Genomic DNA, 20,106 nt, shown 5'->3' with positions numbered 1-20,106 from the left:
CAGCTCTTCAGCTCAAGGCTAGCGCTCTACCACTTGAGCCACAGCGCCACTTCTGGCTTTTTTTCTTTTTGCTTATGTGGTGCTGAGGAATCAAACTCAGGGCCTCATGCATGCAAGGCAAGCACTCTACCACTGAGCCATCTTCCCAGTCCAGTTTCCTCTCTTTGAAATAGGGTGCTGCCTGAATTAACCTAGGGATCATGCTTCAGGTGAAGTGAAGTGGTACCTTCAAAGCACCTGTGATTAGCCGCTAAGTCAAGAAGACATGATGGTGGCCTCCAGGAGCTCCGCCCCTCACTAGCTTCCCCACTTATTAACTTTGGGCGTGAAGCCTTTAAGCACTGAGTCTTGACTTTTTCATCTGTGTAATGGCTTCAATACACTCTGCCTCCCAGGACAGATCTCAGAATTACAGGGTACAGAGCAGATGTTCTAAGTCTTTGTCATTGCTTTGGTAGACTGCATGAGAGAGAAATTTTTGTAGGTTAGGTGCCTGCTGGGCCTCAGGTAAGAAGTGCCAGGTCTGGGAGGAAGAGAGGAGCTGGAGTGCCTTAGAGGAGAAAGGCTGAGTCGGGCACCGGTGGCTCACGCCTGTAATCCTAGCTACTGAGGAGGCTGAGATCTGAGGATCATGGTTCAGAGCCAGCCCGGGCAGGAAAGCCTGTGAGACTCTTATCTCCAATTAACCCCAGAAAACTGGGAGTGGTGCTGGGCTCAAGTGGTAGAGCGCCCATCTTCAGCTAAAGAGCTCAGGGACAGCGTTCAAGCCCAGAGTTTAAGTCCCATGATTGACAGGGGAAAAAAAAAAGGCTAAGCCAGTAGTCAGAGCAGCAGTGGTGGCTGGGCTGGCAAGGGTGTTTCTCAGGTAGGCATATTTGAGAACCAGAGAAAGGAGTCCAGCCTGCGGGTTGGAGCACTGGTATGTGTGTGTGCAGGTTAGGTGAGGGTGGCAGGCTGGATGGCTAATGGGATGTGGGGCTAACCATGCTGCTCTGAGCTTCCCCCACATTCTTTTCTTCATCTTGCAGGTTCATCTACGAGCTGGAGCACTTCAATGGTGTGGCTGAGCTACTGGAGATCTTAGGAAGGTGACTCATCCTGGCCTCAGCTGGCGCTGAGAGTTGGGGGGAGAAGGGAGGCTGGGGCTCGGTGGCTGAGCCCTGCTCCTCTCTTCTGCTCCCTCTCAAGCATCATCAATGGCTTTGCATTGCCCCTGAAGACTGAGCACAAGCAGTTCCTGGTTCGTGTCCTCATCCCCTTGCATTCCGTCAAGTCGCTGTCTGTCTTTCATGCCCAGGTAAGGCCCAGGCATAGCCCTGCCACAGCAGAGTGGGGGAATGTGGGGTACCAGTGGGGCCAGGATGTCAGCCCCACACTCAAGGGATTCTGTTCCACCTTCATGCCTACTAATTTCAGTCCACTCTACTTTGGATTTCCTGCTGGCCCTTTAAGGCTGACTCCATACATGAGTGCTGTGCTGCCTTCCTCAACCCTTCCCTCTCTGCCTGCCCACCTTCAGGGTGCTTCTTGCCTCCTTCTGGATGGTCTCAGAGATTAGGATGCAGAAGTCTGTGTGTAAGATTGATAAGGGTTAAACGTGCTGCTTCGTGGTCCCAAGCATCCGGAGCATGGTGTTCCTGTGTGCACTAAGTGCTCAGTGAACAAGGTACCCCTGGCCCCTCCTGACCCTGTCCTCCTTCTCTCCACCCTGCCCCCCTGCAGCTGGCATACTGTGTGGTACAGTTCCTGGAGAAGGATGCCACCCTGACAGAGCATGTGAGTGTCGGGGCGGGGGGGAAGGAGGGGGGAAGGTGGGCCCCGCACTGTGCAGGCCTGACAAGATTCTTGTGCCTCAACTCCACAGGTGATCCGGGGACTGCTCAAATATTGGCCCAAAACCTGCACCCAGAAGGAGGTATGGAGGGGGTTTTGACACCCCAAGGAGGGAGGCTGGGAGGGCTCAGTTCCAGAAGGCAGGTGTGTGTTGCTGGGAGGGGGAGGGGGAATGTGAGCCACTGCCTCCACCCCTCCTGCAGGTGATGTTCCTGGGCGAGATGGAAGAGATTCTGGATGTCATTGAGCCCTCTCAGTTTGTGAAGATCCAGGAGCCCCTCTTCAAGCAGGTGGCTCGCTGTGTCTCCAGTCCCCATTTCCAGGTATAGGGCAGGGACAGGTAGCAATGAGTGGGAAAAGGAATAGTCTGTGAAGGATTGCCCAGTCTACGAAGCATAGTTTCCTCTCCCCGTTTCTTCTCCATAGAGTGCTGGGTTTGGTATTGGGGAGACGCTTGACTTAGGGTCAGAAGCCCTAGGGTAAAGCTTCAGGTCTGCGTTTTACTGGCTGGGGTCCTTAGACAAACCACTTCACCACTCCATAGTGGTTTCTTTATCTGTGAAATGGGCCAAGAGCAGTCTCTTCACAGAATAGTGATGGGGACCAAAATTCATGACTGTTAACATGTATGGTAAATGGTTTTCTTAGTGGCCATAGATTTCCTTAGTCCTGTGTGAGGACTTGGTGTGGCTTCCCCACACCATCTCAGCAGCTGTAACTCACGCATGTGGTCAGACACTCTCCTGTTATAAGCATAAAGCAATGGAAGTAGTTTTGGAGGGATTCTGGTAATCTCTGTGTGTGTGTGTGTGTTGTGTGTGTATGCATTTGCGCACGTGCGTGCCATTATTAGGGCCTGAACTCAGGATCTTGCTCTCTTGCTTAGTTTTCTTTGTTCAAGGTTGGCACGCTACCACTTCAGACACACTTCTAGTTCTGCTTTGGGCTAGTTAATTGGAGTCATGGGTTTATCTGCCTAGGCTGGCTTCAAACTGGGATCCTCAGATCTCAGCCTACTGAGTAGCTAGGATTACAAATGTGAGCCACCAGCACCTTGCTAGTACTAAATTTTATTAAATACTTCAAAGTCCAGCAGCTCATTTTATTCCAACAGCCTGGTGGAGGTGCCTATTATTAGTTCCATTTTACAGATCTGACAAATGAGGCTGAGAAGCTGAATGCCTCACCTCAGTATAGTGGAAGCTGTAGTAGAATTAGGATTTGCTAAAGTGTTGGACTCCAATCTCAGGACTCTGCTCTTTTCCCATATTTTCCTCTAGTGGGTAGCATAAGCCCTCAGGATGGGATGAACGAGGCCTGGGTTTGGGGAAGGCTTGCATATACCCAAGCCTGCCAGGCCCACTCTACCATCTTGCCTGTCCAGGTTGCAGAGCGGGCTCTGTATTTCTGGAATAACGAGTACATCCTGAGCCTCATTGAGGACAACTGCCACACTGTGCTGCCTGCTGTGTTTGGGACCCTCTACCAAGTCTCCAAGGAGCACTGGAATCAGTGAGTACCCAGGCCTTGCCCTAACCCTTAGAAACCAGGACCAACCCAGCCTCTGGACCTCTTAGCTGCACAGCATTAGAGCCAGGGGCAGAATGGCAAGGGATAGTAGAGGACAGGGAAGTGGGCAGTGCTGTGGTGTTTGGGGATGGGGATAGACAGACCGCCAGAGAGGGAGTTGAGGTCACATTGACATTTAACGTATCTTCTCACTCCTCACCTTGACTATGCGAAGAACCATCGTGTCTCTGATTTACAATGTGCTCAAGACCTTCATGGAGATGAATGGGAAACTGTTCGATGAGCTCACGGCCTCCTACAAGCTGGAGAAGCAGCAGTGAGCACTGGGGCTGGGTGTCAGAGGAGGGACAAGTGGGCAGGAGGGAATATAGAAGGAAACCCCAACTCTGTGGTCAGATGTCCAGTCCCCCCCTCAAGTGCCAGCTGTCCTATTCCTAACTGCCCACCACATCCTCTGGCCTTCTTCCCGGTAGCCTGTCTGGCGCTGACCTGCAGTTTCCCTCTGCAGCTGTGTCCCCTCACAGACAGCTCATCTTCTCATGCCTCCCAGCTCTTAACCTCAGCAGCCCCCACTGAGCCACATGAAGTGGCTCCCCTTTGCAGCGGGGTTGGGCGAGGGCAGGTGGGCAGGTGGAAACCCCAGGGAGAGGAACTGCCTCACCTTCTCTCCCCAGGGAGCAGCAGAAGGCCCGGGAGCGCCAAGAGCTATGGCAAGGCTTGGAGGAGCTGCGGCTACGCCGGCTACAGGGGACCCAGGAAGCCAGGGATGCCTCCCTCCCACGGCTAGCACCCCAGGTGGCCACCAGTGGGGGTCAGAGCTAGAGAGCCCCCCGGAAGGGGAGAAGCAAAGCCCAGAGCCATCAGTCCCTCTATTCCATCTCCTGGCCAGGGTCCAGAGGGACACCTGCCTCCCCCTGGCCTTGCCAGAATGGCTCTGAGGACGCCCTGCAGGCCCGCGTGGGCAGCTTTCATTGGGGGAGAAGAGAAGGCAAGATGGTGGTCTCAGCAGCGGACCTTGCAGGCCCTGTGGCAAGACTTAAGCAGGGCGGCTTGACTGGGAAGCCATCAGCACTCTTTCCCAGCCTGCAGCACTGGGCTCTGCAGGCAGGATCCCACCCCGGTCCCTGCTGGAGCAAGGGTCCTCAGGACCTGGCCTGCCCCTGCCTGGGACTGAAGCCAGGTCCTTCCTCACCCCTACCGTGGGGCCCATGGTCTATTTATTCTGCCCCGCTCACCCTCAGCAAGACACTGTCCTGGCCCTGGGGCACCTTCTTCCCTCCTCTCCCTTGCCCTGAACTTCCTTATCCCCTTTTTATTTATTGGGCAGGGGGAGGGGTGAGGGCACAGGCAAGAAGAGGTGGACAATGTCCTAGGGTCAGGGGTCACAGGAATCATGGTCTATCTCCCTCCTCTGGTTGGGGGACAGACTTAATAAAGAGAGACTTGAGAGCTGGTTGCTTTATTGAGGGGCCCAGGAGGACATGGAGTGATGGGACACAAACTGGGTGGAAGCCAGGCAGAAACAAAGAGAAGGCAGAACTCCTCATGAGGTGACCATTCCAAACAGCAGCTGTGACCCTGGTTAAAAGGACGCCATGGCCACGAGGCCCAGCGGCTAGTAGCGGGACAGGCGACACATGTCACACTGGCAAGCCCTGGCAGTGAAGATCTCCAGTTCTCCCTGGCGGTTTCCCGCACATCTCAGCTGCACCTTCACCTGTAGGCGAGGGGACCCACACTCATCCCATTCCCGGCCTCCTCCTGTCCACCCCGGCACCCCTGGCTCAGGCCCCTTACCTTCTCTAGGCCGCTGATGGTACAGCACTGAGAGACGGAGGTGATGTTGTGTTGATAGCTGCTGGCCACCAGCACAGAGTACCGGGAAGGGAACGCACTAGACTCGCAATGGCCCACACAGGCCTGGGCCACATGGGAGCCCTGGCAGGTGCCTTGGCGGTCGCTTCGCATGGTCACGTTGAAGGCTGGAAGCAGAGAGGCAAATGGGCTGTAAAGGCATGACCTGTTGTCTGAGCCTCCTGGTGGGTCCCTGCAGGGTGTAGCCTGCCTGCAATCCAGTCCGCCAGCTCTGTGCCCACCCAGAGGTCCTCCCTCCCCAGCCCTCTGGCAGGCCCCCCCGTTACTCACAGTGCAGGTAGCAGCCTGGGATGGCTGTCTCCTGACCCTGGCCTTCAGAGACAACCAGGACCAGCAGGCTGAGGAGCAGGGCTGGGAGGGATGCCATGGGCCTCTGCACTGTAGAAATACTAGGTGGGGTCTTCATGGGGCTGTGGGTGTCGGGTGCAGTTAGACACCAACTGCCTCCCATGAGAGGGCTAAGCTGCTCTTTCTGAGAGGTGAGGAGTGTCTACCATTGAGGGAGTGTGTGCGAGCACAGGCGTGTGTATCTGTCACCTGCCTGGGTCACTGGATGAGTGTGCCAGCCCTCTCTGGATAGGACTTGTGCATCAGCCAGATTCTCTCCTGGAATTACCTTAGCCTTGGGGTCATAAGCATATTCCTCCCTCATGCCCCAGCTCAGCCTCCAGAACCTGGACCCATATTTCCCCCCACCCCTCACCATAACACCCCCATCCAGTTTCCCTTCACCCTGTCCCCCAGAGCTCACCAGTACTCCCCAGCCTGGCGGGAACAGTGCAGGCAGCTCACAGGCCTCCAGTGCCTCCTGTAGGTGTCCGTGCCTGCTGCTCTCCACTCTTATATTTGTAGTTTCTGGTGCCACGCCCTCCCAAAGAGGAGATCCAGCTCCCAGGCGCCTCCCAGCCTGAGGCCCCTGGGAGCTGTGCTCTGAGATGCCGTCCTCAGAGAGTGGCCTCTGCTGCTTATTCCTTCCTCTGCTCCACAGGCTGCAGCTGTGGGGCTGCAGAGGCCAGGTGGAAGACAGCCTGGGCTGCTGAGGGGGTGAGAGGCTGCTGTCTAGACACCTGGGTTCTGCTGTTCTTGTGATCTTGGGCAGTCACTTCCTGGTTCAGGCCCTTGCCCACACCCTGCCTTAGAAGGATTCAGTTGGGCCTGGGTCCCTTCCTGAGTGGGGAGGGGATGCCAGGATCTGGGGACATCTCACCAGTGCGGATCCTCAGTGGTGCTGGGTGGTAGAGCACAGCGGGGGCACTGAGTGCATTCAGAGCCTCCCTTCCAGTGTTCAGTGAGTGTCTGCTCATTCTGAAGGGGCTCTGAGCTACAGGTTCCTTTGGAACAGCAGGAACCTGACTCCTGAAAGAGCCTGAAGCTGTCAACTTCAGCAAATCTATGTCGTCCAACTCCTAATTCCAGTTTTTTGTTGTTGTTGTTGCTGGTTATGGGGCTTGAACTCTGGACCTGAGCACTGTCCCTCAGCAATTCAACCCAAGGCTAGTGCTCTACTACTTGAGCCACATCACCACTTATAGTTTTCTGGTGGTTTATTGGAGATAACAGTTTCACGGCCTTTCCTGCACGGGCTGGCTTTGAACCTTGACCCTCAGATCTCAGCCTCCTGAGTAGCTAGGATTACAGGCATGAGCCACTGGTGCCCACCTCCAACTCCAGTTTTAAAAGCAAGGCTACTAAGGCTCAGAGGAGAAAGTTGCTGAAAATCACAGCTAATTAAGCAGACTGATATGACTGTCCAGCCATACTGCTGAATTATGCTTGAGACAATGATATGGCAAGAACTGGGCACCAGTGGTACATACCTGTAATCTTAGCTACTCAGGAGGCTGAGATTTGAGGATCACAGTTTGAAGCCAGCTCCAACAGAAATGTCTAGGAGACTTGGCAATTAACCAGAAAAATGCCAGGATAGTGGCATGGTTCAAGTGGTAGAGTGCCAGCTCTGAGTGAAAAGACAAAAGCCCAAGGATCTGAGTTCAAGCTCTGGTACCAGTATTTTAAAGATAAAAATGAAAAAAAAATGTGGTAAATTGAGAAACAAAAAGTCCTAGTTAGCAGAGATCAGAAGGAGGCAGTCTAGGAGCTCACCAAATCTACCCCCTCCCACACCCCCATTTTTCCAGATGAAGTAATGAGCTCAGAGAAGAACCGTTTTCCCAAGGCCTGAGTCAGGGTGGGTGGGGTGCTCAAACCTCCAGACTGGACTTGTGCTTTTCAGCAGGCCATGTTTAGGTTAACAGGGCAAAGACAGTAAATACCAGTTAAGAAGAATTGGTGTCATGTCACTCCTAAGCCTCAAATAGCTATACCCTATGGCATCCCCTTCCCTGTACTGGTCCTGAGTGGATTTCCAGGCCCTCCCACAGTGACCCACCTCCTCTCTCTGCTGAAGGTAGAGGAGGGCTCAACAGGGCTGCCTCCACTCCCCCACTCCTTAGGAACCCTCTGGCATGTGCCAAGAGATTAGCAGTTTAAAGCTCACTACCTCACAGGCAGCCCATTCCAATTCTGGACATCTCAAATAGTTAAAAAGTGATTCCTTTGTCTGAGCTAAAGTGAGTTTCCCTCAATTATTTTGGTTCTTGGAGCACACAAGTCTAAGATCTGTCCCAGACGGGCCTCTGGCTGAAGACAGCTTGGGTGCCTTGACTGTTCCAGGGGCCCTAACTCTCACTGCCTGCTTCCTCATCTGATAAACAGTGTGACCCACCAGAGACCACAGTGACAGACATCTGGGAGCATTTGTCTGTGGAGGCGACGCTGAACTGGGGAAGATGTCATATCTTTTGGAGCAGGGCTCAGGACAGTGAGTCTTCCCCTAATCCCTGGCAGGAAGCTGGGATCAGGTACAGACTCCTCTGCCCAGTGTGACTCTGGAACCAGCAGCCAGGTGACCAAGGGGAAGGTCTATGCATGGCTTCCTCTGTTTGTTCTCTCTTACTTTCTACTTGACCAAATACAATCAATAATACTTCAAGTGTAATTTATTGACGTTAGGATCCTAAGGTGCTAGAGACACTGCCTGAGGGCTATTCTCAGACTAGAATATTTTAGAAAGTCTCAATTTTTTTTCCAGTTGTGGGGCTTGGACTCAGGGCCTAGGCCCTGTCCCTGAGTTGTTTTTTTTTTTCTCCTCTCAAAGCTAGTGCTCTACCACTTTGAGCTATAGTGCCACTATCAGTTTTCTGGTAGTTAACTGACGATAAAGAGTCTCACAGACTTTCCTGCCAGGGCTGGCTTTGAACCACAATCTTTAGATCTCAGCCTTCTGAGTAACTAGGATTAGAGGTGTGAGCCCTCAGCTCCCAGCTTCCTTAATGTTTTAGACAAGACAAAACTAAAGCAAAACAAAGAGGACTTAATGTGGGCCCCTAATCTCTGTAACTAAAGAGAGAAGTCACAAGAAAAGTATGAAAGCTGGGTGTGGTAGCCCATGCTTGTAATCCCAGCACTTGGGAAGCTGAGGGAGGAGGGTTGACAGCTGGCTAGCCTAGGCTGCACAACAAAATACTGTCTCCAAAAATAAAAGGAGAACCAAAAAAGGAAAAGGATGGAGTTGGAGAGGGAATGCTTTAGGCAGGAGACCCCCTTTCCACTGTTGTGGGGCATCGAGAAGACTCACTGGTTGCTCTTCTTGAAGAAATACCGGAAGGGGAAGAGAGTGCTGCAGGAAGGAGAATAATAGATAGGCTGAGACTGGGATCTCTTCCCCTCTCTGCTTCCCATTAGTACCTCATTAGTCAAGGCACTTTGCTCTGGGGAACCAATGAATGGAAATTCAAGTCTGGAACAGCATTTGAGAAGGTGCCTAAATTAGATTATACTCAGGAGGGGAAAATAAAGGAAAAAGGATTGCGGTAGGATGGATGGGCTCCGTGACAGAGGGATGTGTTCACTGCCCTCTGCAGAAAGAATTGTGAAGACACAACCTGGATTCAGAGGGGAGAATGGAAACTTTTCAGTAACCAAATCTTTTTTTTTTTTTTTTTCCAGTCCTGGGGCTTGAACTCAGGGCCTGGGCACTGTCCCTGAGCTTCTTTTTGCTCAAGGATAGCACTCTGCCACTTGAGCCAAAGCACCTCAGTAACCAAATCTTACAAAAACCCAAGTAAAATAGGAAGTCTCAGTTCAAGCAACGTTTATGGATTCAGGCCGCACACTGGCACATCTGAGTGGGGATGAATTGCTCAAAAATGAGCCGGTGGCTCACATCTGAAATCCTACCTATGTGGGAGGCTGAGTGAGATCTGAGGATCTTACTTTGAAGGGAGCCAGGCTGGAAAGTCTGTGAGACACTTATCTCTAATTAAAAACCAAAGGCCAGAAGTGGAGTTGTATCTCAAGTGTTCCCCAGCCTTGAGCAATAAACAAAAACAAAAACAAAAAACCTCAGGGAGGGGCTGAAGGTGGCTCAGTGGTAGAGTGCTTGCCTTGCATGCATGAGGCCTTGGGTTCCATTCCTCAGCACCACATAAGCAGAAAAAGCCAGAAGTGGTGCTGTGGCTCAAGTGGTAGAGCACTAGCCTTAAGCTGAAGAGCTGAATGACAGCACCCAGGCCCAGAGTTCAGGCCCCACGACTGACAAAAAAAAAAAAAAAATCTCAGGGATAGACCTACCCAGTCTGAGTTCAAGCCCTAGGACCAGCACCAAAAAAAAAAAGGAAAAAAGAAAAGGAAGACACTTTTTTTCTTTTTCCCATCCTGGTGCTTGAACTCGGGGCTTGGGCACTGTCCCTGAGCTTCTTTTGCTTGAGGAAACTCTACCACTTGAGCCACAGCACCACTTCCAGCTTTTTCTGTGAGGAATTGAATCCGGGGCTTTTTGCACGCTAGGCAAGCACTTACCACTGTGTCACATTCCCAGCCAAGACCATCCTTATTAAAATCAAAATTAGGTTCGGGGTGGTGTCTCAAAGGCTGGCCTATAATCCTAGCTACTTGTGAGGCAAAGAAAGGAGGTTTGAGGTCAATCTGGGCAATAAAGTTAGTGAGGCTTTCTCAAAGGACAAATCATTCCTGGTGGTACACCACTGTAGTTCCCATAGGAATGCAGGAAGCCCAGGAAGGAGTTCACAGTCCCAGGCTGGTCTGGGCAAAAAGCACGAGACTTTATCTGAGAAATAACTAAAGCACTAATGCAAAAAGAGTGGGGGCATGGATCCTATGGTAGGGGGCCTACCTAGCAAGGATGAAGCTCTCAGGTCTAAACCCCAACAACAAAAAAACCAAAAACCAGAAACAAAACCAAACCTAACCCCAACCATACTGGAACCATTGCTTTCATCTCATTCCCATGATCCATCTCAACAGAATTAAGAAACTTCAGCAAGTAATCTGCTTTCTTCTTTCTTCCCTCTCCCTGCAAGGCTCAGGAGATGAGCTCTTAGCTTAATAGCAGAAGGGTGTCTTACCTCAGAAACCCAAAGAAGCCACTAGTTCCTTGCTTTTTTGGTGGAGGAGGGGCGTTCTGCAGCACTGACGGGACGCTTGGCTCTGGCAGGCCGTATCCCCACTTAGAAGCTGTAAAGAAAACACTCAGGCAGGAAAAGGGCCTGTCATGGCCGACTTTCATCTGAGGAGAGATGGCAGGGCAGCCTCACACCAAGGTTTATTTAAAGCCAGGTGAACTGTTTGTTCTGACCTTTCCAATTTCATCTCAGCTCAGTAAGATTCTATTCTGACTTTGGAGTTTTCAATATCGTGAGATATTGACATAGCTCAAATACCAGCCTATAGGTGGTATGTTATTTATGTGTGTGTGTGTGTGTGTGTGTGTGTGTATGACACAACTCAGAGCTTCACACTTGATAGGTTGGTATTCTACCAGTTGAGCTACACTTCTAGTCCTGATATTTTTTAGGTCATTCGTGGGACTTGAACTCAGGGCCTGGGCACTGTCCCTGAGCTCTTTCTAGTCAAGGCTAGTGCTCTACCACTTTGAGCCACAGCTCTACTTCTGGTTTTCTGGTGGTTAGTTGGAGATAAGAGTCTCACAGACTTCCTTCCTAGGCTAGCTTTGACCCATGATCCTCAGATCTCAGCCTCCTGAGAAACTAGGATCGCAGGCATGAGCCACCAACACCCGACTCTTTTTTTTTTCTTTGGTCAGTCATGGGGCCTGAACTCTGAGCCAGGGCGCTGTCCCTCAGTTCTTCAGCTCAAGAGAGTGGTAGCTAGCGCTCTACCACTTTAGCTACAGCACCACTTCTGGTTTTTTCTACTTATGTGGTGCTAAGGAATAGAACCTAGGGCCTCATGCATGCAAGGCAAGCACTCTACTACTGAGCCACCTTCCCAGCCCATCTTTGTTTCTTTTGTCTAATCTTTTTTTTTTGTCAGTGATGTCCCCTCAGCTCTTCAGCTCAAGGCTAGCAGTCTACCAATATGTGGTACTGAGGAATTGAACTCAGGGCCTCATGCATGCAAGGCAAGCACTCTACCACTGAGCCACCTTCCCAGCCCCAGCCATCTTTGTTTTTTTGAAGATGGGAGTCTTACAGACTTTTCTGCCAGGGTTGGCATCAGACCATGATCCTCCAGATCTCAGCCTCTTAAGTAGCGAGAATTATAGGTGTTAGCCACTTGTGCCTGGCAAGCTGGTATGTTTTCACATGGAATGACAACTGGTCCAAATACTCACTTTCATACACAGTCCTACAACGTGCTTCTATACCCACAGCTCCACTTCTGTGATAACTGTAGCCCACACTGAGTCCTCATGCTGGGTAAAAGATGAGAAAGTTGAGCCTAGTGCCAGTGGTTCATGCCTGTAAACCTACTCAGGAGGCTGAGATCTGAGGATCAAGATTCAAGGCCAGATCACAGATAATGTCTGTGAGACTTTTTTTTGGTTGGTCGTGGGGCTTGAACTTTGGGCTTGGGCGCTGTCCCTCAGCTCTTCAGCTCAAGGCGAGTGCTCTACCGCTTAAGCTACAGCGCCACTTCCGGTTTTCTGGTGATTTATTGGAGATAGGAGTCTCACAGTCTTTCCTGCCCGGGCTGGCTTTGAACCGCAACCCTCAGATCTCAGCCTCCTGAGTAGCTAGGATTACCAGCATGAGCCACCAGCGCCCAGCTTGTGAGACTCTTATCTCCAATTAACCACCACCAGAAGTCCAGCTGTGGCTCAAGTAGTAGGCATTATCCTTGAGCGCAAAGCTAAGAGATAGTGCCTAGGGCCTTAGTTCAAGTCCAAGGACTAACATACATAGAAGAAAGAAAGGAAAAAAGGAGGGCTGGGAAGGTGGCTCAGTGGTAGAGCGCTTGCCTTGCATGCCTGAAGCCCTGGGTTTGATTCCTCAGCACCACATAAGCAAAAAAAAAAAAAAGCCGGAAGTAGCACTGTGGCTCAAGTAGTAGATCACTAGCCTTGAGCTGAAGAGCTGAGGGACAGCGCCCAGGCCCAGAGTACAGGCCCCACAACCAGACCCCCCCAAAAAAAAAGAAAGGAAAAAAGGAAGGAAGGAAGGTAGAGAAAGAGAGAAGAAAAGAAAGAGAAAAAAGAGAGAGAAAGAAAACAGAGAAAGAGAAAAAACAGAAAGCAAGCAAGCAAGAAAACAAAAGTAAAGAAAAGGAAAAGCCAGGCACTGGTGGCTCATGCCTGTAATCGTAGCTACTCAGGAGGCTGAGATCTGAGGATCACAGTTCAAAAACAGCCTGGGCAGAAAGGCGGTGAGACTCTTATCTCCAATAAAACACCAGAAAACTGGAAGTGGTGCTGTGACTCAAGTGGTAGAGCCTTGAGCTGAAGAGCTGAGGGACAGCACCCAGGCCTAGAGTTCAAGCCCCACGACCAACAACAACAAAAAAAAAAAAGAAAGAAAGAAAGGGAAAACTAGACCTTTCAATTTTCCTACAAAACTTTCCATCTTATTCAGAAATGCTCTGAAACCATGGGAACATCAATTTCACCATCAGAAGTACAGGACGGGGCATGCTGCCTCCTTTCACTACTTAAGGAAGTGGGAGTAGGGCTTCTGTGATTCTAGGATTGGCACCAGGCTGGAGAATGGCCAAAGGCATCTCACCCACACAGGAGCAAGGCACATTGCCCAAGGGTACCTAAATGCAGAGAGCTGTGCCACTTTGCTCAGCCAAGCATTATGGGGAGCCAGATGGTTATTAAAGGAGAATAAGCATGAATCCTCTACAACTTACCTTGTTCCTGGATGTCAGGGATATCAAAGGCTGGGGTCTCCTGCCATTCCTGCTGGGTTTCTCTTTCCCTGTTCTGATAAGAAAACCAAAGAAAAGTCTTAAATTTTATCCTGTTAGGGCCCAGGATATGAATGCTATTTCACATCAGCACTGGGGCCTAGTTTCTGACTGGCCAAGCAGGCCCTATATTTCCTTCTATATAATTGTCCTTTTTCATTTCACATTCAAGCACTGTCTCACTAAAACCACATGCTTCAGAAGCAGAGAACAAGTAAAGCTACGGTTATCTTCCATGCCCAGTTACCTCCCACTGCTGAGTACCTGCTATTCTGACAAAACATTGGGGTTTCAGAAACCAGAGGATCTTAATGCCACCTTGGAGAAACGCATGATGCATGAGGTAAAGCACACCTAAACTGTGTACTGCAGGACACAGACAGAGCCTGTCTGCAAGCATTGCCGAGGGCTCGAGCAGAGCGGTAGCAGCTGTCAAGGAAGACCTCACAGGGGAAGTGACATTTGGATAGGGACTTGATGGACATGTGGGATTTGTCATAATAAGGGTGAGGAGCTGGTCAGTGAGAGCAGGGTATTCCAGACAGACACATGTAAAAGGGCAAGATGCCATTAACAAGTAAATATAATCAGCATGGCTAGAGCCGGGTGCAGCGAAAGCATGACTAGGGCATTAGCAGCCAGCATCAATGCAATGCAATCTTACTGTTTTCCTGTGAGCCTCCGCTTGGTAGAAATTCCTTTATACTTTGAAAAGGACATCCGCACCCATAACATTTCCCAGCAAATGCCCTGATAGTCAGAAATGTGCTACATATATTGTCTTTGGGAATTTGCCAGCTGGCCACACCCCTTACCCAGCAGAGCAGGAAGGCTGACTGCCCAGCAGCACGCACATGCCTCAGATGTGTTCTGAGGAATTCTGGAGCAGGGTAGGGTTGGGCTGGCAGATACAGGAGGCCCCTAGAAAATTCGGGATGAATTCCCTCCCAAGCAGAAGCTTCAAATTAGGATGGAGAAATCTTTGAGGTAGTTTTCCTTTTTTCATTTGTCTGTCTTTCTTTTTCTCTTTTTTTTTTGCTAGTCCTGGGGCTTGAACTCAGGGCCTGGGCACCTGTCTCTGAGCTACTTTTGTTCAAGGCTAGCACTCTACCACTTGAGCCACAGCACCACTTCTGGCTTTTTCTGTTTCTGTGGTACTGAGGAATGGAACCCAGGGCTTCATACATACTAGGCAAGCACTCTACTCTAAGCCATATTTCCAGCCCTGGTAGTTTTCTTCATAAATCACTCAGATCCTAGACCACAGCAGCAGTCTCTAAGTCACATTCCTATAAACACAGAGGAGCAGCACGAGGAAGAGGAACTTTCTTACCTCTTCCAGACAGTGGTTTCTGGCTTATGACTCAAGACCATTCATACAAATATAATAAGCTGTGCTTTGGGACTTCAGTCCTACTGCAGAGAGTAGCCCTAATAACCAACAGAATGGCATCTCTATGGGTGGTAGTAGGATCAGAAGGAAAAGGCCCTAGGGCAGAGATGCACCTAGACCCAGGAACTTCTTCCTACCAAGTGTAGCTTTTGAGCCCTGTGCTGGTGGCTCATACCTGTAATTTTAGCTACTCAGGAGGCTGAGATCTGAGGATCATGGTTTAAAGCCAGCCTGGGCAAACAAATCTGAGACACTATTATCTCCAATTAACCAGAAAAATGCTGAAAATGGAGGTGTGGTTCAAGTGGTAGTGGTAGAGAGTCAGCCTAGAGTGAAAAAGCAAAAAGAGCATGAGAGGGCTGGGAAGGTGGCTCAGTGGTAGAGTGCTTGCCTTGCATGCATGAGGCCCTGGGTTCAATTCCTCAGCAACACATAAGCAGAAAAAGCCAGAACTGGCACTGTGACTCAAGTGGTAGAGCGCTAGCCTTGAGCTAAAGAGCTGAGGGACAGCGCCCAGGCCCAGGGTTCAGGCCCCACGACTGGCAAAAAAAAAAAGCATGAGACCCTGAGTTCAAGCACCAGTGTCAGCACAAACCACAACAGCTTTGTGTTTTCCTGAATCTACTAGAGGACTTCCCAGATATGTTCAGGAAAAGAATGGACTGAAGGAAAATTAAGAGGAGCATTAGGGACAGTGTACCCTGAAAACCTTTGTAGGTCAGGGCCAGATGTGTTTAGAAGTAGAGTTCAAGCAAAATGTGTGTGTGACGGGGGACAAGAACAGTCTCTTCCACTTTTCGGTCATTCATCTTCTCTCCCTGTTTTCTTTTTTTTTTTTTTCTTTCTTGTCAGTCATAGGGCTTGAACTCTGGGCCTGGGCGGTGTCCCTCAGCTCTTCAGCTCAAGGCTAGCACTCTACCATTTAAGCCACATTGCCACTTCTGATTTTCTGGTGGTTTACTGGAGATAAGAGTCTCATGGACTTTCCTGCCCAGGTTGGCTTTGAACCTTGATCCTCAGATTCCTTAGTAGCTAGGATTACAGGCATGAGCCACCGGTGCCTGGCTCTTTTTTCTTTTGCCAGTCCTGGGACTTGAACTCAGGACCTGGGCACTGCCTCTGAGCTTCTTTTGCTCAAGGCTAGCACTCTGCCACTTGAGCCACAGTGCCACTTCCTGCTTTTTCTGTATTTGTGGTACTGAGGAATCAAACCCAGGGCTTTAGGCATGTTAGGAAAGCACTCTACCACTAAGCCACATTCCTAGCCCTTTCCTCATTTCATCCTTCTAAAGTCAGAGTCTCTAGGTCTGAGACCTAAAAGAACAAAGGAAAAGGGTCTTTCCTTCCTTTTTATTCTCCCCCAAACATCTCTCAGCAGACAAGAATTGTATTCTTCCAAGCTTTCCCCACCTAGTCTCCCAATGTGTTCAGACATGTACAATCTGCACTAGCTGTGATCCTATATCCTAACTTCTCACCAAGGAGGAAGAAAACATCAAGCACTGAACCATAGAAGCAAATGCAATTTTTCCAGCTCAAGTGACTTATACTGAGAGTCACTGTGCTCACCTTAATTTAGGAGAAGTCCTCTCCCTGGGAACAGGGTCTGTGATAGAGGCTGTCTTTGGGATTTGATTCAAAATCAATAAACATGCTCCTTTTGCTCAGTTTTGTTCTAAACCCAGAATCAAGTTGAAAAGGTAATTATGTTGAATAAGAAGCTAGGAGTACTGTTCTTGAGGAGATGATGTGTCAAACTAAGAATAGGAAGGTACAAAGAGAAGAGAGTGAGGGAGATGTTCCTTTAACAGCAATTATCTTGGCTGTATAAAGTATCTTTGTTCTCTAGAGCTTAGTGTACTTTCTCATTTCTTCGTATCCCTCTAAAGGATGGGAGGCATGGAAGATGACTTTCTGCCTAAAATTACACTGTGCCACTTTACCATGGTGCAAAACTGAGGCCCTGTCCTTTCTACCTGCTCCCAGAGGCAGGGGTCTAGAGCCCCAAAGGTGTGCTCTGAGTCCAAGTAAATTATAAGTTCCCATAGAGAAGAAGCTAGGTTCTATATGTGTTCATGTGTGTCTTAGTACCCATACAATGTCTTATAAATAGGAAAGAGGATAGTGGTTTAGATATTAAAATTGCTTTGTTTTTCTACTTAAAAAACATGTTTTAGGGGCTGGGGACTGGTGGTTCACATCTGTAATTCTAGCTACTCAGGAGGCTAAGATCTGAGGATCATGATTGAAAGCCAGTCAGGGCAGGGAAGTCCATGAGAATCTTATCTCCAATGAACTACAAAAAAACTAGAAGTGGAGCTGTGGCTCAAGTGGTAGAATACTAGCCTTGAGAAAACAACAACAACAAAACACCATAAACTCAGGGACAGAGCCCAAGCTCTGAGATCAAATCCCAGGACCAGCACACACAAAAAATGTTTTAGGGAATTGCTATGTTTTCAAAGGTGGCCTCAAGAACTACCATAATCCTGTTTATGCAGTTGCTGTACTCCAAGCTCCAGGAAAAGCACAATGCTCTTTCTTCTTGTCTGAGCTCCTTAAGTGCCTCTGAACTCCTCTGGGAAACCTTCCCTCATGGCCTCTTTGTGTTCCCTCTGGGCCCTGTGCTTGCTTCTGCCCCTAACTTTAGGGGGATGCATGATATTCTAACTATTTGGTACACAATTGACCAGTGAAAATATGTTTGACAAATGCTTATGTAAGTGTTCGTAACTGATCAGGTTGCAGTCCTGAGGGGTTAAAGAAAGGAGCTGTCAGTTTCTATGACTTAGGGTCAGATCTATTTTAGAGATACAAATAAAAACTAAGGTCATACCTTTAAGACAGATCTAACAGCTATTTAAAGAGAGGATAAGCTGGGCACTGTTGGCTCACACCTTAATTCTAGCTACTCAAGAGGCTGAGAACTGAGGATTGGGGTTCAAAGACAGTCTGGCCAGGAAAGTCCATGAGACTCTTACCTCTAATTAACCATCAAAAAGCCAGAAGTAGGGGCTGGAAAGGTAGCTCAGTGGTAGAGTGCTTGCCTTGCATGCATGAGGCCCTGGGTTTGATTCCTCAGCACCACATAAGTAGAAAAAGCCGGAAGTGGGGCTGAGGCTCAAGGGGTAGAGCACTAGTCTACAGCTGAAGAGCTGAGGGACAGCGCCCAGGCCCAGAGTTCAGGCTCCACGACTGACAAAAAACAAAAAAGCCAGAAGTGGAGCTATGGCTCAATCGGTAGAGTGCTAGCCTTGAGCAAAAATACTCAGGGAAAGCACCCAGGCCCCGAGTTCAAGTCCCAGGACCAGACAAACAAACGTACATTAAAAAAAAAAAACAAAAAACAAAACCTAGACAGTCCCAGGCTCAGACCCAAGTGTAGATGAAGGCAAATGATTTCTTTCTTTCTTTCTTTTTTTTTTTGGGGGGTCCGGTCATGGGGCCTGAACTTGACCTGGGCACTGTCCTTCAGCTCTTCAGCTCAAGGCTAGCGCTCTACCACTTGAGCCACAGCGCCACTTCCAGCTTTTTCCTTTTTGCTTTTCTTTTTTCTTTTTGTGGTCCTGAGGAATCGAACCCAGGGCCTCAGGCATGCAAGGTAAGCGCTCTACCACTGAGCTACCTTCCCAGCCCAAGGCAAATGATTTCTATAGCAAAAGTTCTCCACTGGATGCCACCTCCATTCAGTACAGACCTATTTCCTTACTTCAACTGCCGAGTACAAGAAACAGCCTTTTAACTTGAGAAGAGAGATCCTTTTAACAAACGGATTCCTCATGTGTGTACTATGCAGCCACACTAAGGATGAGTTGGTTGTGGCAAGGCCAGAATGGTTGAATGCTGTTCCGCAGTGAAACCTGAGAATGAGTTCAGTCAATTTAACCTGCAGCAAGAGGTGTAGGTAACAGGAATCCTGACCTGTAACAGAGAAGGAACAGCCAAAAGCCTCCATGTTGATGCTTACCCTCCTGGATTTCACTGGGGGCTTCTTTTTGTTCAGGCCTTGGCTGGAAGTCTCCATCTTGGCCCTGAGGAATTGTTAGTGGTTAGTGACGGTGGCAACATTACCGCATTCAAGCATATGTAGCCTGAATGAATATTTCAGCAGGTTGGCTATTTTTATACCACTCCTGGCTGGCAGGGAAAATGGTGTGGCCAAATTTTCTTTGGGTGCTGCTTTAATTCACAATAGAATTCCAGTTTGAGATATTTAAGTGCATGACATTTCAGAAAGAAAAATGTAACTGACAGAAGTTACCATATTCTGAAATACTTGATTGTACATAAAAACCCAGAAGAAGGGAAGAGCTAAGGTCACACCTCTATGAAATTCCCTTTCTCAGCTCTGAGTTCCCTCACTCCACTGGCTTGGAACAGAACTCCCTGCTTGAGGTTGACATGCATCTGGAAGGCACAGATCAGGTCTTCATGGTTTTCCCGTGCTACTCCTGAATGTCTAAGGGTCCATACAATCCAATCATATCACCTCAAAAGAGCAGTGGCCTTCTGTGAATGTGGGGTGAAACTACCTAGCGCTAGGCTGAAAGGCACACCAGGCCTCTCTGGATACTAAGACTAACTAACTTGTCTTTCCAACTCAACTGTCCTTGATAGAAAACCCAAAGAATAAGATCGGTGTTGGTGGCTCATGCCTGTAATCCTAGCTACTCAGGAGGCTGAGATCTGAGAATTGCAGTTTGAAGCCAACTCAGGCAGCAAAGTTTATGGACTCTTATCTCCAATTCATTACCAGAAAGCCAGAAGTGGCACTGTGGCTCAAAATGGTAGAGTGCTAACCTTGAGCAAAAAAAGCTCAGTGCCCAGGCCCTGCGTTCAAGCCTCATGACTGACAAAAAATAAAAAAAATAAATATAAACATCCTCCAAAACAGTGCCATCCATATGTTGGGATGTGCTTAAAATTCCTTGCAACAATTCATATCCCACTAATAACTGAAATGGATATTTTAAAACATATATAGTTTACCTATATTGTGCTTAATGTTTCAGAGAAGTTTAAAAGCCACTGGTGGCTCACATTACAATTCTAGCTATTCAAGGAGCTAAGATTTGAGAATCACAGTTTGAAGCCAGCCTGTACTGGCTGTAAGACTCTTTTTTTTTTTTTGCCGGTCATGGGGCCTGAATTCTGGGCCTGGGTGCTGTCCCTCAGCTCTTCAGCTCAAGGCTAGCGCTCTACCACTGGAGCCACAGTGCCACTTCTGGCTTTTTTCTTTTTGCTTA

The 20,106-nt window shown here is 49.1% G+C and overlaps 3 protein-coding genes across 3 annotated transcripts in view; 1 reads left to right on the top strand and 2 right to left on the bottom strand.

Annotated features, from left to right (window-relative positions):
- The window catches only part of Ppp2r5b (protein phosphatase 2, regulatory subunit B', beta), a 12,100-nt gene extending 7,295 nt beyond the window's left edge, over positions 1 to 4,805 (top strand). Inside the window, exons 2-9 of the mRNA XM_013020905.1 lie at positions 998 to 1,088; positions 1,189 to 1,297; positions 1,723 to 1,776; positions 1,865 to 1,915; positions 2,037 to 2,156; positions 3,218 to 3,345; positions 3,578 to 3,679; positions 4,038 to 4,805. Coding sequence (XP_012876359.1) covers positions 998 to 1,088; positions 1,189 to 1,297; positions 1,723 to 1,776; positions 1,865 to 1,915; positions 2,037 to 2,156; positions 3,218 to 3,345; positions 3,578 to 3,679; positions 4,038 to 4,185 — 803 coding nt within the window. The 3' untranslated portion in view covers positions 4,186 to 4,805. The remainder of the gene's footprint in view (positions 1 to 997; positions 1,089 to 1,188; positions 1,298 to 1,722; positions 1,777 to 1,864; positions 1,916 to 2,036; positions 2,157 to 3,217; positions 3,346 to 3,577; positions 3,680 to 4,037) is intronic.
- Positions 4,806 to 4,978: 173 nt separating this feature from the next.
- Positions 4,979 to 5,605, bottom strand: Gpha2 (glycoprotein hormone alpha 2). Its single transcript, XM_013021033.1, has 3 exons — positions 5,509 to 5,605; positions 5,161 to 5,345; positions 4,979 to 5,080 (listed from the first exon to the last, which is right to left on the bottom strand). Exons 1-3 carry the CDS (start codon positions 5,603 to 5,605, stop codon positions 4,979 to 4,981), a joined length of 384 nt encoding a protein of 127 aa, XP_012876487.1.
- Positions 5,606 to 8,852: 3,247 nt separating this feature from the next.
- The window catches only part of LOC105989092 (chromosome unknown open reading frame, human C11orf85), a 40,534-nt gene continuing 29,280 nt past the window's right edge, over positions 8,853 to 20,106 (bottom strand). Inside the window, exons 6-9 of the mRNA XM_013020904.1 lie at positions 18,828 to 18,891; positions 13,411 to 13,483; positions 10,665 to 10,773; positions 8,853 to 8,917 (exon numbers count right to left, since the gene is read on the bottom strand). Coding sequence (XP_012876358.1) covers positions 8,872 to 8,917; positions 10,665 to 10,773; positions 13,411 to 13,483; positions 18,828 to 18,891 — 292 coding nt within the window. The 3' untranslated portion in view covers positions 8,853 to 8,871. The remainder of the gene's footprint in view (positions 8,918 to 10,664; positions 10,774 to 13,410; positions 13,484 to 18,827; positions 18,892 to 20,106) is intronic.

Source organism: Dipodomys ordii, unplaced genomic scaffold (genome assembly GCF_000151885.1).
Source record: "Dipodomys ordii isolate 6190 unplaced genomic scaffold, Dord_2.0 Scaffold54, whole genome shotgun sequence".
In the NCBI taxonomy this organism is placed as follows: Eukaryota; Metazoa; Chordata; class Mammalia; order Rodentia; family Heteromyidae; genus Dipodomys; species Dipodomys ordii.
Note: the sequence above shows the minus strand (reverse complement) of the source record. Positions and strands in the feature narration are given on the sequence as shown.

What these genes read in the sequence shown, in the direction of transcription:
- Gpha2 (XM_013021033.1), bottom strand. Translation starts at nt 5,605, where the DNA reads ATGGCATCCCTCCCAGCCCTGCTCCTCAGCCTGCTGGTCCTGGTTGTC. An exon ending in CCCAGGCTGCTACCTGCACT is followed by an intron (nt 5,346 to 5,508) that starts GTGAGTAACGGG and finishes CTCTGCTTCCAG; the next exon opens with CCTTCAACGTGACCATGCGA. An exon ending in CCATCAGCGGCCTAGAGAAG is followed by an intron (nt 5,081 to 5,160) that starts GTAAGGGGCCTG and finishes CCTCGCCTACAG; the next exon opens with GTGAAGGTGCAGCTGAGATG.